At 45.5% G+C, this 16,347-nt stretch overlaps 2 protein-coding genes across 2 annotated transcripts; one reads left to right on the top strand and one right to left on the bottom strand.

Annotated features, from left to right (window-relative positions):
* Window positions 1-3,031: 3,031 nt before the first annotated feature.
* On the top strand, window positions 3,032-7,594 carry prelid1a (PRELI domain containing 1a). Its single transcript, XM_088604657.1, has 6 exons — window positions 3,032-3,236; window positions 3,774-3,932; window positions 4,779-5,004; window positions 5,796-5,909; window positions 6,239-6,317; window positions 6,725-7,594. Exons 2-6 carry the CDS (start codon window positions 3,841-3,843, stop codon window positions 6,853-6,855), a joined length of 642 nt encoding a protein of 213 aa, XP_088460783.1. The 5' UTR covers window positions 3,032-3,236; window positions 3,774-3,840; the 3' UTR covers window positions 6,856-7,594.
* Window positions 7,595-8,042: 448 nt separating this feature from the next.
* mxd3 (MAX dimerization protein 3) lies at window positions 8,043-15,551 on the bottom strand. The gene is made up of 6 exons (XM_088604645.1): window positions 15,339-15,551; window positions 14,426-14,525; window positions 13,634-13,663; window positions 12,741-12,855; window positions 12,328-12,493; window positions 8,043-11,944 (listed from the first exon to the last, which is right to left on the bottom strand). Exons 1-6 carry the CDS (start codon window positions 15,406-15,408, stop codon window positions 11,826-11,828), a joined length of 600 nt encoding a protein of 199 aa, XP_088460771.1. The 5' UTR covers window positions 15,409-15,551; the 3' UTR covers window positions 8,043-11,825.
* Window positions 15,552-16,347: the final 796 nt, after the last annotated feature.

Raw genomic sequence — 16,347 nt, 5'->3', positions numbered from 1 at the left:
CCATTTACTGCGAGTCAAAACCTCATGTCAAATATCTTCTACCTGTGCATTTAACTACATTTCTCCTCAGGAATTCAGCAGATGTATTATAATGCACCAACGTCGCCAAGAAAATGCACTGTACAGTATATAAATGCGCTATAAGCAAAGGTCGTCTTGTATTCTGCTCATCTTCCTACCTGATAGGTTATGTAATAAGAAAGCATACCAAATGGTCAAATGGTCTGTCATTCATTACTTATACAATACATTCTGCACATTTTGTGAAGGGCCAATAACCTCCAGATTACAGAAAATCACAGCTTTGAAAGTTAATTAACAGGGCCCAGAATAGACGAGATCCACATTTTTTTCTCTCGTACAGAAACGCGGTGCAAATAACGTGGTCCAGATCTGTGCATCAATGACATTTTTTCCTATAGAATTTACGCTCTAAATATTTGAGAGGAATGAAAGTGCACCACTCATTTGAAATTTTAAACACTTCAGTTGGCACTACAGAACCATTTATCTTTCATGCTGGTAACTGCGAGTCCACAAACAGATAAATATTGCGGGGTCTGGTGCTCTTATGATAATTGATGATTTAAAAGTGCATATAAATAATGTGATGTAAGATGTAATTACAACTCAGAATATTGTTGCTCTTGCAATACGCTTTATTAAAAGACACTATTGCGTGCCCTCTCGTGGTATAGCGCAGTACTGCACGCCTGCCTTCATTGTTTTTTTAAAGACAAAGCCGGACGTGAGACAATCAAACGCACGAAGTGTTTAACACTGCATGGAGGACATTGGACAAGCCAGACGTGCGTGGAAATTTCTCCTTTACTGTACTTCTGAAGAAATATATTATATTATTGGGGATTACAGTGCTAAAACGAGTACAAAAAATGGAAGGGTGAGAAAAGTGTACCAAAGTACATATTGTAGCGACTTTGGGTTCATGGCGGTTTCTGCCCTTGCTGCTCCTGCCCCAGTTCGTCCCCCACCTCAGGATCGAACCTGGGTCTCCGCTATGGGCAGGGGAGTAGAGGGCAGTGCCGTCACCGCGCTGCAGCCAGCTCGTACCACCTGTATGCCGGCCGTTCGTTACACTCTCCATGGCTTAATTTTCGCCTCAGCGAAGGGCTATCCAATCGCACCCCTAACACCAATGTAGCCATGTTTAGTCTTGAACAGAGAGGATTATGTGGGGACTTGATCCAACTTTTCAAAATCCTTAAGGGCACGGACCTCGCCAACCTGGAGGAGACCTTCAAAAGGAACAGCGAAACAGGAGCCACAGGACACAAAGGATTGTGGGAGCATGGGACGAGCTAAACATCCATGTAGCTGAAATCGAACCCGGGTTGTGATCCTTGGATCAATAAGCTACTAACCACCAAACAGGCCCGATGGGTTAAATGGTTCCTCTCATTTGTAATTTGTAAGGGCGCTCCGGCTCTTTCTTGTTTGACTTGATTTTTTGCACCTGCCTCCTGTTCCAGTCCTTCCCTTTAAAAGCCAGATGCTCCTACCAATCCAGGCTCAGCTTTGGAAGACGACGCTGGGAAGCGCGTCTACCAGTGGGTCCAAGAGTGGCTCGACGGCATAGGCTTCGCAACGGCGTTGTCACGAAGCGCTTTTCAGGACCCCATGCAGACGACAGAATCCGGAAAGGAGTGAGACAAACATGGGGAAAGGAGACTAGGAACTGGGCTGGTAGACGAACTGGGGGGTGTGTCGACATGGCACTGGTGCTCAGGGTGGGGATGTGGTCCAGGCAAACAGCCCCAGGGGAGTCCGAAGGGTAATCCAGAGTGGGTGAAAGTCCAGAGCCGGGTGATCCATCCATGACAAAGACGACAAGAGTTAAAAGCTGGAGCAAGATCTGGCGAAGGGTCGGGAAACAGAAGGGGTAACAGGGCCAGGCGCTCCAAGCCCCGGACCCAGATTTTGCCTACTCTGGATTTCCCTATGGACTCCCTTTGGACTTGTTTGCCTTGGCCACACACCCCCGAGCACCAGCGCACCGTCGACACACCCCCTGTTCTTCTTCCAGCCCCGATCCTGGTGTTCTTTCCCCGTGTTTGTCTCACTCCCCTCCAGATTCTATTGTCTGCATAGGGTCCTGAAAAACGCTTCGTGACACAGTACTTGTTGATTAGATCGCAGATAGTTTTAGAGCCAAACCCAAAATTTTGTAAGGTTTGAGCAATAAATGGATGTTCCAGTCTGTCAAAAGCCTTTGAGAAATCTAACAATAATATTAAACCATCATCCAATATTAAGTTTAAATAATCTAACAAGTCCAGCACTAAACATATATTATAATGGCTGTTCCTTTTATAAATCTTAATTGAGTCTCACTTATTACTTGCGATAATCCATTTTCAATCTGTTTGCATAGACATGTGAGAAAATCTTGTAATCTATATTTAATAATGAGATTGACCTCCAGTTGTCAATATATTTTAAATGTTTACCTGTTTTAGGGATTAATGTAATGACACCTTGTCTCATAGTAATAGACAAAGTATTATTGGATATGCACCCCAAAAAGGTCTGGTATAGAAAGTCTCTTAAGTCTTTCCAAAATAATTCATACAATTCAGTAGTTAATCCGTCCATGCCTTGAGCGTTGCCCTCAGCTAGCCTCTTAAATGCCACATCAGCTTCTTCAATTGTTAAATCTGAACCACTCCTAGCTCTGAACCTCCTAAGGTGTTCTTAACCTGAAGCTAGATTAACATAGGAACTTTAATTCTAAGACACTATGCAAGAGTTAAACTGCACCACCATGTTTCTGTCAGGAGAAATATAATTTAAAAAAATAATCGTAAAACACATAATCGTAAAACACATTGCCGTGATCTTCCTTACTCATGAGTTTAGCCATTAAGGTTTGTAGCTTTTATACACAGTGTGTAGTACAACGGCGTCATGGCGCTGCATTAACAGACTAAACCACGGTTCTTTGCAATACCGCACAAAATCGACTTGTTGGTGATGTCTATGGTCTCCACTGACAAGAACCGGAAGTGTCGTCAATCTTGACCTTCTGTGCTTCCTGACTCACGTCTCGCATGTAAGCACACACTAGTCGCACATTCTTTGCCTTTTCCAGATATCAAGGGCTACGAAAACGTTGTCAAAAACAGATCGAAATGAAAGCGTGTTGACGTGTTGATGTGGACAGGAAGAAGGATAATTCGGTGATATCTGCCGATACGGCGGTTTACCCGAGATTGCTGGTGAGTATGTCATTCATTTGACTGGCCCATTCATGTGCATCGATTACAGACCATCAGGTAGCCTAAACCGGATGTACCATTTGCTTTCAAAGTCCTATTTAACATAAATCAATATAGTCAGTGCATTATAGTTTATTTAGCTGCGACATCAAACTCACAATTACCTTGGTTTCGTCCTGTTTCAATGTTGATGTCTGTCTTTTATATTGGTAATCCTTAGTTGTGATTTCAACATCGCAGTCGGTGCAAAACACGAAAAATAGTGGCATATCTTGGGAAACGTTAGTGTGGCGTTTAAGCGTTTAGTTTTAGAGCCTCTATCAAGAAAGTGTGCGAAAATTTTAAGAAGCTCCCCGCTCAATTCCAGTCATAAGAAATATGAGAGAAAATAATGTGTTGTAGAATTACCTGAGTCACTTATTTTGCACCATTGCAGTTATGTAAGGCTTGCGTCCAATGTGTTTGCTTGATTGACATTTAAGATGAAAAAGAGATTTTATATTGGCAGCTGTTTGGCAACTTGTTTCTGTGTAACAGTGAGCTCGTCTGCCGATCGAGGTTCTGTCTTCTCTCCACTTGCGACTCTCTCCATATCCCGAAAACGATGGTGAAGTACTTCTTAGGGATCAGTGTTCTGAAAGCCTCCTGGGACCAAGTCTTCATTGCATTCTGGCAGCGGTATCCAAATCCTTACAGGTACTATCAGCTAGTGACATGGGACAAACTCGGAGTTGAGGCTGTTTGTACAAAGTCTGTGTGGAGCCATAGCGTGCTGTTGGTCACAGTGGCCACTAGCTTCCTACAGGGGGAGGGGTGGGGTTGTCATGCTTGTGTGTTGTCTGCTTTCTTAAACCTTTGCAGTACTCTGTCCTACTCCTGGGGTAGTAAAATTCTGGCCCGTGTTGCAACCTCATGAGGATTTTTACAACTGGTTACTTGAGAGAAGGAAGACTTTTACGGAGACGCCAGGTTCTCCGCGAATTGAGTTTGAGCTGCTGCTCTTGCAGAACTGGATGTTTTTTCAAACGCAGGGTGTTTTTCTTGAACTGGGGGAGTGTAAATCCCCCCCCCACACACCCACAAACCCTGTGGCAGAACCGCTCCTGCGGTGAGCACTTGCAGATTGTCGGTGGCTTCTACAAGAAGACTGATTTTTATCGTTATGGAGAAAATAGGGCAGAATGTGCAGGGGGTACATCAATTATTCATTCACTGTGCAGAATATTTATCTACTAAGACCTTCTCATCTTGGAAGTTTTATCTGTCTTCTGAAGCAGTCTAATGTCCTTAATATTCCCAGGTTAACAATAATACTCATTCATCACTGATACCACAGGGCCAGGATGTTACGATGCTATTAAATGTTTCTTTTCTCCCATGTGTAGTTTAAAAGCTTCAAACATTGCTTCACAGTGACCAAACGCTTTCTCACTGCTGGTTTTCCCCTCATCCCACTGTGGGATTTATCGGAAGCGTTTGGTAGGCTCGGATATCTTCCGCTTAAAGCAAAGGGACAGCCGCCGCTCTCCGCTGTTGTTTCAGTAAGCACGTCCTGACGGAGGACATCCTGCTCCGGGAGGTCACCTCGGACAACCGGCTCGTTTCCCGGCGCCTGCTGACCAAGACGAGCCGGGTGCCTCGCTGGGCGGAGCGATACCTCCCTGCCAACATGGCCCGCTGCGCCTACGTGATCGAGGACTCCGTGGTGGACCCCCAGAGCAGGACCCTCACCACCTTCACCTGGAACATCAGCCACGCACGCCTCATGGTCAGCCCCCCCGCCAGACGCCACTTCCTAGGAGTATCACCCATGTTGGGCCACGTCCCACGCCGAGTTCGGATCAGTTTATTGTCATACGCGCAAGTGCCATGTAATGCTTGTTTGCATGTTTGCTCCTATACAAAGAACAGCAGCAGCAGCGAAAACAACAAGTTGCCTTTATGCTCCTATAACACTTGCCAGAGAGAAAAAAAGTGGGAAAACAGGATGATTGTTATCCTTAGTGATACTTCCAGCCTTCCCGAGACAGCGAGTTGTAAAGATATCCACAGAAGAGGGGAGCTGAACTCCAGTAATGGACTGGGCTGACCTGATCACCCCCTGTAATGCCTTCCGGTCAGACAGCAAACTGCTTAGTGTCTGATTCATGCATTTCTGACATCAAGGCTTGATTCCTGCAACTCTTTACTCTATGGGCTCTCCTACACTCTACTCAACAAGAAGCAATAGCACTGCCTACTGCAGTGTGTCTGCAAGGAAAGATTGTGCCCGTCTTCCATTGGGCACTCCAGCTCAGATGTTCACACTGCAGTAGGCAGTGCAAAAAGACACAGTTGGCTTGTTTGATTCCCGATGTGGGGAAAATACTGTTTGTTCTTGATTACCTCAAAATGAAACAGTGCACCAGGCAAGCAGAAAGAATTGCCACTGGCTATTCCAATGTAGGATTCTGATTCCACATAATGTTTGTATATCGTCCTACTGCATTCATTGCTGCTTGTCTTTTTGTGAAACTGGGGGTCAGAGCCCGTGTATTAATTGTGCTGTGGCTGTTGCAGACTGTGGAAGAGCGCTGTGTCTATGGGATGAATCGGGAAAACGGCAGCTGGACTGAGATCAAAAGAGAAGCCTGGATCTCTTCCAACTTGTATGGCCTCTCCAGAGGTATTCAGGTTAGTGGGCGAAGCAGAGACAGGACAGTAACATGGAAACTTTTGACTTCTAAAGCACAAGAATAATGCATTTACTATTATTACCTGCACCTCCTCTATTTCATTCATTTGAATTTAAAGCGGTACAGGTTGACTCATACTGTACTCTTCAGTCAGACATTTGCATGGCTAATTAGAGAACCTACTCCTGAGTTCTGGTCCACATGTCTTTACGTAACCCAAATCTTATGTAAGTCACTAGTGTCCCTGCTGACACACTTCTGTGAATTGAGCAATGTGTATCTGAAGCACGGCATTGTCTAAAATCAGTTTTTTTTTTTATTTGGTAGGAATTTGGCCTTGCAAGGTTTAAGACCAGTGTTTCGAAGACCATGAAGGGATTTGAGTATGTCTTGGCAAGAATGCAAGGTAGGAAAATGCAGGCAGCTGATATGTAGAAAATGAATACAGAGCAGTTACGAGACAGTATGTGAAGAAAATGGCTAATTATTAATTAATTCATTGGCATCAAGTTCCAGACATAACACACATCTGCCACAGGTGCTGATGTTGAGTTTTAGATGCAGTACACCCTTGGTTTAATAGTGGGAAAGGGGTATTATTGCCAAATGTCTGTTAAAAAACAATTGTATTGTCAGCCCCAAAACACAATTATATAAGATATACACGTACTATATATCAGCTTTTTGGATCTTCACATTTTGTTTACAATTACAATCAACATAGTCGATGACATGTGTTCCTGTGCCGTTTTATTCTATATAGAAAGATTGCGTTGGGTTTTTTCCCTGACCTGTAAGCGTGTCTTCCTCAAGGTGAAACTCCGTCGTGGACTCTGGTCGAGACGGCCAAAGAAGCACGAGGGAAAGCGAAGGAGACGGCTCTGGCTGCCAGGGAGAAGGCGAAGGATCTGGCTTCCCAGGCTCAGAAGAAGCAGTTCGTCTGATCTGTGGCTCTGGGATGGACTAACACTCCCTTGTGGCTCATGCTCTCGCAGAACAGAGGCTCACCTGGCCCCGGTCTCTGCAGCTTGGAGCTGCCCACCTGGACGTCAGAGCCGTTTGTTGGAGAAACATGATTCCAAGACACACATGTTCTTGTAATAATTGCAGCCAATTCCCATAGACTGAACAGGAAACTTGACTGTCCTAACCTTTGTGGTTTGTGTAATTGTGGTTACAAAATGTCATGTCAGACATCACTTATTTTTTCCCTGTCTGTTGATTTGTTTGCCTCCTGTATGTGATTTGAAACAGGTGCCCTCAAGCATAAAGTTACAGAACGGTAATGTGTTCTGTTTGGTACACGTGCATTCAAATCCTAGGAAAAAAATCATGTGACATAAACTGCTTTTTTTCCATTTACAGTACTGGAAATTCAGATCTACTTCAAATTGAAGTAACCTTTTATTGAAGTGTAATCTTTTGGTCCACCGTAGTGACCATCACACTGTGAGACAAGAATTCTGTGTACCTGCTGCCGTTATAGGGTGATGAACTGGAATAGTTTTCTGAATATGACACCCTTCTTTAATGGTCATTTTTTAAGTATTGGGTTGCAATTCCTGGGCACTTCAGAATATTTATAAACATAAGTAGTGGTAGTGCTCAAATTAAGGAAAAAAAATCCAGTTGATTTTAGGTTGAGATTTTGTTCAGGACAAATAAACATTCTGGAAAACTAAATGTGTAGCATATTTTATTCAAGTGGGTAAGAATTTAACTTAAAATCTTTTACATCAAATAAGCTTCTTATAAAGGTGGCAAATAAGGTTGCAGGCAGTCATACCATGAATGTGCAATCCTAAAACCTTTCCCAGCTGTCTAGACCACTTTCCTTATTCTGCATTTGTTTAGATCTTCAGAGTCTAAATGCAATAATTATATTCCTACGTTGGTTTTTAAAAAGCTGATGAATGTCTGCCCCGTGTGTTGATGGTAGCATATGTAAATGTAGGAACCACAAACCTCTTTCCATGAACATTTCCAATGCATTTACACCTATTTAAATAAACTTGCCACATGGAAAAATCACTTTCTCTGAAAGTTTAGAACTAGTGCAATTATCAATACCCCACACACCCCAAATAAAAACCTTTGGAGTTTATATAAAATAAAGACACAAAGCACAAGATTGATTTAAATATATAAAAATATTTATTATACAAATTCTAATATTAAACAATGCTACATCAGATTACTGGGATAAGGGAATGTAAGTACATAAAAATGGTCCTTGTTCTTTCCATTCACATGGTAACGGCCCACCTAGCCCTAAAAACATCCAAAAGGTGTGCATTTCAAGCAGTAAATATAAAGGAAGTGCTATTTCTACAGCTTCATCTGCACATTAAAATACCAACAGTTTAGTCAGCAATGATGCTTTAATCAGCAGAAAATGGAGCACCACATGGTGCTGCAGAAGGCCATGTCAATAAACCCTAGCAGAATCTGAAAATGAAGTCGGACACTGCCAGTTTCACCTGTACCATACAGCAAGTGTAGAATGAGAAATGCCTTCAACAGACCAACGTAGGGACAGCGATATCGACAGCTATCCAGCCCTGTTCTTTCAGGCAGTACCGGCTCTCAAGCCTGCTGCGTTAACAGACTTGGCTATTAAACTGAATTCATGCCCAAATGTGGTGACCAAGCAGTAGCTGCGTTTCGAAACCTGTCGGCTCCATCTGCTTGATTAGCGTAATACTTTGTTTCAGCTGGTGGCTGAATTAAGTCCGGTAAGGCAAAAGTGTTGGAATTTGTTTCTGCCAGCATTTGGCATGCTTAATCCCCATTGTCCCACGCAGAACCTACAGGGGTATTTTGCAAGCCCACAGCAGTATGGAAGACTATGCTTGTGCCTCTTGAAGCTTGGGAAATGTACACTATAGTCTCTGAGGGGACAGGGGCTGCAATGGCAGGGGCTTCTATTACCCGTCTTGTGCAGCAAACTTTAATTTAACCTGCAGGGGTCTTATTAAAGAGTTATAAACAGGGCTGGCAGACTAAAGCTGTGAATAACTGTTTCTTGTAGAACATTTCTATCATGCACAAGCGAATGGCTTTTCAATACTAAACTGCTGGCAGTACAAAAGGGGGTGTTGTGGCGGAGGTGCTCTATAGAATGTGACATTCCTATGGTCTTGTTTTCACAACATCTTATTAAGTACAAAATTTTAGATTAGATACACAAATTTTAATTCAATCTATCACCTTAAAATAAATAAGCCATAATCACTGGAAGGAATTACCCCAGAGGAGATAACATAAATATAGATCATAGCCTCTCGCAGGGTGTGCTCTAGCACTGGTTTGTTTTTAAATCTGGACTAAAAACAGGGCTAATTTAAAAATTACGTTTTAAGTTTAACCTCTTGAGTTATTTCCTTCCTTCAAAACAAATACTACAGCACAATTACATTTAATAATGTGCCAGAATACATCATGAAAAAGAACAAGAAAACAAATGCATGCAAAAAAAAAAACAACAACATAAAAAGAATGTTTAAAATCAGTGCTTGCTGGTAAGTAGCAAAAGAAAAAGAAGGTTGTCTTAAGTGCTGGTAGGAAAACTGGAATGTACTTCAGTGATGCATTCGAATACGCGCAATTCAAAACGGTTAACAAAAAACGCAATTCACTAAAACAAACCTTAAGAGCTTAAAAAAATGAAGCATGTCCCTCCAGGATATTTCCATCTAATTAGCTTACACAATACAAGGCAAAAGAAGTGCAATGAACTGCTGTAAAAAGCGCTGTGCCAGTGAAGCTTGTCAGCATAATTGGAAAAACAGGAGCAAGTGTGGCCCTCAGCTCTCTGCAGAGGAGTGCTCAGAATCAGGACCGGCCAGTCCTCAGTGCAACAGCAGTACTGTGCGCCTGCTCTGTAAAAAGCTGCGTAAATATTACCCGGGTGGCACAATACCTTTCCTCCTGAAAACGGAATATGTGCTCATGATTATTCCATTCCGTACCGTTACCGGTCTATTCTTTCCCAATGGCGGAAGAATACTGCTTCCGGAAATAACATTGGCTCCAGTCTCAGGGGTGCTCCTGCTGTAACCTTTCGCAAATCCTTCACTCAGACTGCTCCCACACCACGCCCTGCTGTACACATGGGCTCCCTTCCTGCTCCTCTCCTCAGCAAGGACTCATTCATGCAGAATGGAAGACTCAAGCTTTTCAGAACAGGAGCTGCACAATCATTCCAGGTAAAGGACCAAGAGATTTAATAGGAGTAATCGTTTTCCAGATAACAGACCATGCAATGCTAGACGTGCATGCTTATGGTATTTCGACCTCCCACACTTCAACAGGTTTCTCAAACCTTCATCAGCAACTTCTCACTATGCATTAGGGCTTGGAAAAAGGAGTTTCTGTTCCAAATTAACTTTAAGGTTAAGCTAAATTCTCACATACTTAATAACTCCTGCTTTTTCCATTGCTGATAATGAAGAATCGAACAGTGAGCAGTTTGACAATTTTCACTTAGACATGGGGTAGTTTTATCTAATTGAAAAAGATCAGGAAGCACATAACAAGGGATGGCCTTAAATTCCACGCTCTTGTCAGAATAAAAGCACGTGACATCCCGCCAGTTACCTCTCACAGAGCAGGCGCTATTGTCTGCTCTTCAGACTCTGACTTCACTCACATCGGTCTATCGGTCTCACATTGTCAAAGGTTTAAAAAAAAGGATGCATACAGGGTTCTGAGTGAATGACATCTCCCACTGTCTGAGTTTTACCTAAGGAAATACTGTCTTTTAAAACAAAGCAGCCAATTAAATTAGGCTCACACGGGCATGAGAAGGCATTGGAGACTAAAACAGTTGGTGTTTCCTCACTCAAAAGCCATCACAAGCGCGAGAGTGCAAGACTGACGGTTTTCACTGCTCTAAAACTATCCTACAGCTTCCTTTTTCCTTTGGATACAAAGGAATCGACTCCGCTTCCATCCTATAAAAGGCACAAAGTTATCTTGCCTGGGGGAACTCGCTCAGAACCTTCCTCAAGCAACTGGAATTCCAGCTGTGCAAAGATCATTTATCGTTTCTGATCTACTAAGTGCTTGGGAACATTGCATGCTGGATTTGATCACTTTGTTTAAGGGCACTGCTGAAGCCAACAACACCACTCGCCACTAAGGAATAAAAAAAACAGACTGCTGTACTGCAAGTGAATTGCATTGCTCCTGGTTATACAACTTGGAATGGTGCTGAATAGGTAGTGTAAAACACCGCACTTAAAACTAAAACAGAGCACCAATAAATTCATAGTAAAAATGTTACTGTGGTAAATTTGCAAGGTAATTTCTACCCTTTTTCTATTTCTTGATAAATGAGTTTCATGATCTGCATTTCACTGTGCCTTTAACTGCAGTACACACTAGTACAATTTTATAATGTAATCTCAACTCATTGCAAACGCACACACTACCTGAAATAATAAAAAATGCAAAATATCCTTACAAAAGAAGAGCTAACTGTGCATGTCATGTCAAGGTAGTGAGAATACTTCATCCAGAACAGATGTCATTTCATGGTCGTTACAAAATAGTTTTTCTCGTTGGCTGCATCCTGTTCAAGCACGCATTTGCAGCTCTTAAGTTTTTTTTGCTTCACTTTTTTTTTTAAAATCCTGACACGATCAGAAAGCTTCAGACAACAATGATCCATTCAGATCAGTGCATGTTGCCCATGCAAACTGGCCCAGAAGTAGATTTTTTTTAGAAAAATGCTGTACATCTCAAAAGGTAAATGCATGTCAGTTGCTGTTTTTTGTGCTATATTTGCATTGCGCTTCTAGTGCAGAAAAAGTGCCTTGAAAATCTGGAGCATTTTCATTCCTGCTGTGGCCTGTCCGACGGACTCGTTTGTTTTGTTCAGTTTTGTTTCTGACCAGCAGATGGCGCTCTGTCATAACCAAGCCCGCCCCGCGGTGGAATAGCTGTGGTCACCTTCGGCTTGCGTCGCCCCGAGGTTCTCGGACTCCACACACACAAACAGCGTGCTCTCCACGTCAATCTCCACGTCCTCTGCAATGACAAACGCGCGCCGTTAATACTTTTGAAGAAGCAGGGTGGCATTTCAATAGGGATCACATAATTGCACGTAGTGTTTTCTGACCTCCTCCCTAGTGGGGACACTTCATATGCAGAATAAAAGCGAAGTACAGGAGCCTAAAGCCATGCTCTCTTGCAGCAGTACTAAACTTAGATCCAGTTGGTCAGCACATGAATTCTCCTGTATTGCTGTATTATTTCAGAGGGTGCACTGGTCCATACAAGCCCAGTCTCTGAACGGGCTTCATCACTCTGCTCCACCGCCCACTGAGAGCCGCCGTGTGTGGGGAGCGGACTGGGCGCGCGCCAGCGCCGTGTGGGGAGTGTCCCGAGCGTAAGGAGACCAGGGGCAGTACCTCTGTCGGAGTCGGACCTCTCGGAGGACAGCGCGGAGCCCAGGCTGTCGCTGCGCGTCCTCTCCGCGCCTCCCAGCAGCTGCTCCAGGCGGCCCCGCAGGCCCCTCTGCTCCCAGCGCAGGCGGTCCTTCAGCCTCTCCGCCTGCTCATCCTGCTCCTGCAGCTTCTGGAAGGGATGCCAGCGCACAAGCGGGCAGTCACCACCGGGGGTCCCAGCGCAACCAGCACGCGCACGAAACGGAGCACGCGCAAACACACTCATGCGGGCACTCGTGCAGAAACAGGGTGGGCAGATATACCAGGGGCCCCGAATTCAGGGGGACAAATCCCACAGATGGGAGGGGGGGGTCTCTCCCCGACAGCCGTTCGCAGTCACGAGCACACACACGCGGTCTGGAGCGCCCGCCTCTCACCTTGATGTGCACCCGGGCCCGGCGCAGCAGGTTCAGCGTGGTGTTCCGCACCGAGTCCGAGGACAGCGGCACCTGCTCCTTCAGGAGGTCCAGGCAGTGGCGCAGCTGGGCCCGCCTGCGCCCCACGGGACCAGGGCGAGAAAAGAGGGGGGGGGGGGGAGAGAGATCGTGACGTTTTCGGCAGGGAAATGTACTTTCAGTCAGCCGGAGATTCAGCAGAAGAAAGACCCCCTCCTGTTACGCGTTGGTATGGAGAAATGTTTAGCGCCCTGCCCCGCGAAAGGCTTAGCGCGGTTCTGAAGGGGATCGGAAGGCCTTTCCTTGCTCTTCCAGAGTCATTCTGACAGAACTGCTCCCCCGAGGGACGGAGAGGGAGGTGGCTGGATTTGGAGAGGCGGGACGGATGTCACCAGAGCCTTAGAAGGGATCTGGAGACTGGAGACGCGTTTCTGTGTCTGTATCTTTCCGATATGGGGTGCCATTTTCTTTGTTCTTTTACTCTGCGCCTGCCCCTTGATGACTGCATGCGAGCGATGCTGGACACGAATACCATTAAAAGGGATGAAAGAACGTGCACGACTCCCAGCTGCGCTTAGTGAGCTGAGTCTCTGCCCCGAGGCGCTTGGCCGGAGAGCGCAGCCGGGCTGCCTGTCTGGACTCCCGGGGGGAACTCGGCGTTCTCCAGGGCCACTGGCGAAACCGCGTGGAAAACAATCCCAGATCAGAGCACAGGGCCTGAGCCCTAATTCCAGGCCCCTTCGCAAATTCTGCTTGCACTGTGTTGTGGGCTCAGTGATCTTTTCGCCCTTTCTTTACAGTGCCAGCCAAATAAAACGGGGATTTAAGAGCTGTAGTAGAGAGGTCCAAGGAAGAAAATAAATAAAACATTTTACCTGTGCTTTTCCAGCTCGTTGTGCACTGATCTATGGGGGAGAAAAAAAAGCACAGGTCAATCAAACTTCCTTAAGAAAAGCAAAAGGGTCTGCTGTATAACTAAACCACAATTCAACACGACTTCGGGAATTATCTAAAATGCGAACATTGGGAACTCTTGAGGCCACTGAAAAAAGTATTCTTCCTCCTCTCGTGAGAAGTGTCTGATGGGGTGTATTTTTTTTTTTTTTAAAAAGCAGACAAGATTATGTGCGATGCTTTAAACACAACGACAACGCATATTTTAAGTACATGACAATTTTCCATTTCGAATCGGAAGCATCAACCCACGTTACCACAGGCCTGAAATTAAGATTTATTCAAGCCTGCGCTTCTGCAGCCCTTAACTGCAGGAAATTAGTGCAAGTCTAACCGCACGTCTTGAGCGCTCAGGAATAATGTTCATCACAGGAGCACGGTGACACCCGAGTAGATTTCCCGTCTTCTTCACAAAACGATATTTCTGGGAACCCTTTGACAAAATCCTGAAGTTTGAGTTGGGATTAGAGAGGGCGAAATCAACCGCAAGACCTTTAGTACTGTAAATCTTTACTTTATTTGTAACACAGCAAACCTATTAACAACCGAGTAACCGCACCACGCCCAAACTCGGTTTAACTAGAAACGTAAACACGGTAATCAAAACTACAGTAACAGTTCCCGAATCGCTTGTCCGATACAATATTTTTTGGGGGGGGAATAACGATAATTTCGCTTGAAAGCAGCGCGCTTTTGGACAAGAGGCGCCTTACCTGACGTTGTCCGGATTCTTCCTGGCTTTGGGTTTGTGTCTCTTGTCCGACAGCCCTCTGCTAGTCAAAGGCTGCAGCGATGCATAGCCGTGCTCTGCTTCTAAAAAAAAAAAACACCCCATGACAAAAAAACAAAAAAACAAGCCGGGGTCACAATCTCTTTGTCTGTCCCCACCAGACAGGGTTAGAGACAGGCTGGGCTGCGCTCCACCGGAGCCGCCTTTCGCATTGACGAGCATTACCCACCAGACAAACACGTCTGAAAAGGGGAGATATTCCCACACGCTGAACTGTAACTCGGAAAAGTAACATTGCTGCTGCACCCAGTTCCTCATCTCCGCGCGTTTCTGCGGGTTTGATGCAGCCTTGTCGACGACAGTGACAGGTCCCCCTCCCAACACCAACCCCAACCAGCCGGCGATCAAAACACAGACGGTCTTTTTTGGCGCCACGGTCAGCGCTAATCTTGGGATGCCGCACACACACACACAAAAACCGAGCTGATTTTCAGGCGATTTCAGGCTCAAGCATCGGAGAGCAGGAGCTACCCTCCTCCCCGGTGCAGGGCTGCGTCCATGAAACTCCGCTCCGGGCTCGTCTCGGTTTTTGAACCAGTGACGGCTTGGCGCCTTTGCGCAATAACAATATTGTATAACATAATATTTGGGTCAGCCAGGGGGGACGGGCTCAGCGCGAAGGCCAGCCGAAACTCGATCTCGGCGGACGGTTCGAGCACCACAGCTGCGCCCGCAAACAGGTGCACCTCGATACGATCTGCATTTTGCACGGAACCCCCACACAAAAACAAAAACAAAAACAAAAACAAAACAGAACTGGAGAATAGTTCAGACGCAGCAGTCCTGACTGAGCTGCAAGCCAAAAGAGAAAGTATCCGAGCTGGGAGCTAACTTACCTCTTTCTCGCCTGTCCAAGTACTCCGCGGCCTGCAGCAGCACATGGATGTTACAGTTATTATTTTCCATTTTTCCCCCCCACCCTTGCTTTTAAAGGCCGTGCAAACTGGAAAGATGGGTGCAGCTATTCCTCCTACCAACCCCACTAATTCCGTGCCGAAGGGGGGCAAAGTGCTACCGAAGGTGCCTTGTTTAAGGCTGACGTCACCTTCCCCCCGCCTCCCTAGACGTTAGGGCGCGCCCTTGCAACGTCGACAGCCACAGAAACACGCCCCCTGAGCGCCGTCGGAAGGAGAACAGTGCCATCTTTGTTGTGGCGTAAACTTAAAAATACTTCATTTTTACCCCCCTCCTTTTAAGCCCTCCGACCACCATCGTGTTGTGCACATCCAAACTGGCCGCGGCGCTGAATCTAGGCTGCAGGGGCAGTTCAGGGTGGGGTAAAAGGCTCATCACAGCCTTCATCTTTCACTCTCCCTGCACCGACTTCAGTAATCGATAGAGCAAAAGTAGAGCTCCAAACTTTGAAGGTGTTCGCCACATTTGGTCAGATCAATGAACGGATATGTCAATCTCAAAATATAGCCCTTTCTCGGGCAGGAGTGGGAAATACTTCAGGCGGTACTTCGGGAAAAAAAGTAAAGTCGTTCAGCATTTAATTCTGCCGCATTCAACATGGACGTCTGCGTGTGACATTGGCGTTTGACCAACACGTTGATTTTCATTGGCCAGTGGGCGACAAGGACCGCCCCCACAGCGCGGTGTTGTATCCGGATTGGCGGTCGGGCAGAGAACGTGACGTCTTACAGAGATGGTTTAAAAATACAAGCAGGCGGGAACAGGCAGAAGAGTTTGAAAATTCAAAAAGGTAGAGAAAACGAGGGAAAGTGGTCCTTTGCGTGAAAGGACTGCCTTTCCAAGTTCAACTTTCTGAAACGCATCAGACGTCTTCCGGCATTTGCACTGAATTCCGCTGTGTAATACTGCGACGACGACGGAATCACTGGA

The sequence above is a fragment of the Lepisosteus platostomus genome, chromosome 13 (genome assembly GCF_059453375.1).
Source record: "Lepisosteus platostomus isolate fLepPlt1 chromosome 13, fLepPlt1.hap1, whole genome shotgun sequence".
Classification (NCBI taxonomy): Eukaryota; Metazoa; Chordata; class Actinopteri; order Semionotiformes; family Lepisosteidae; genus Lepisosteus; species Lepisosteus platostomus.
The sequence above is the reverse complement of the archived record's forward strand: the minus strand, read 5'-3'. Positions and strand labels throughout refer to the sequence as shown.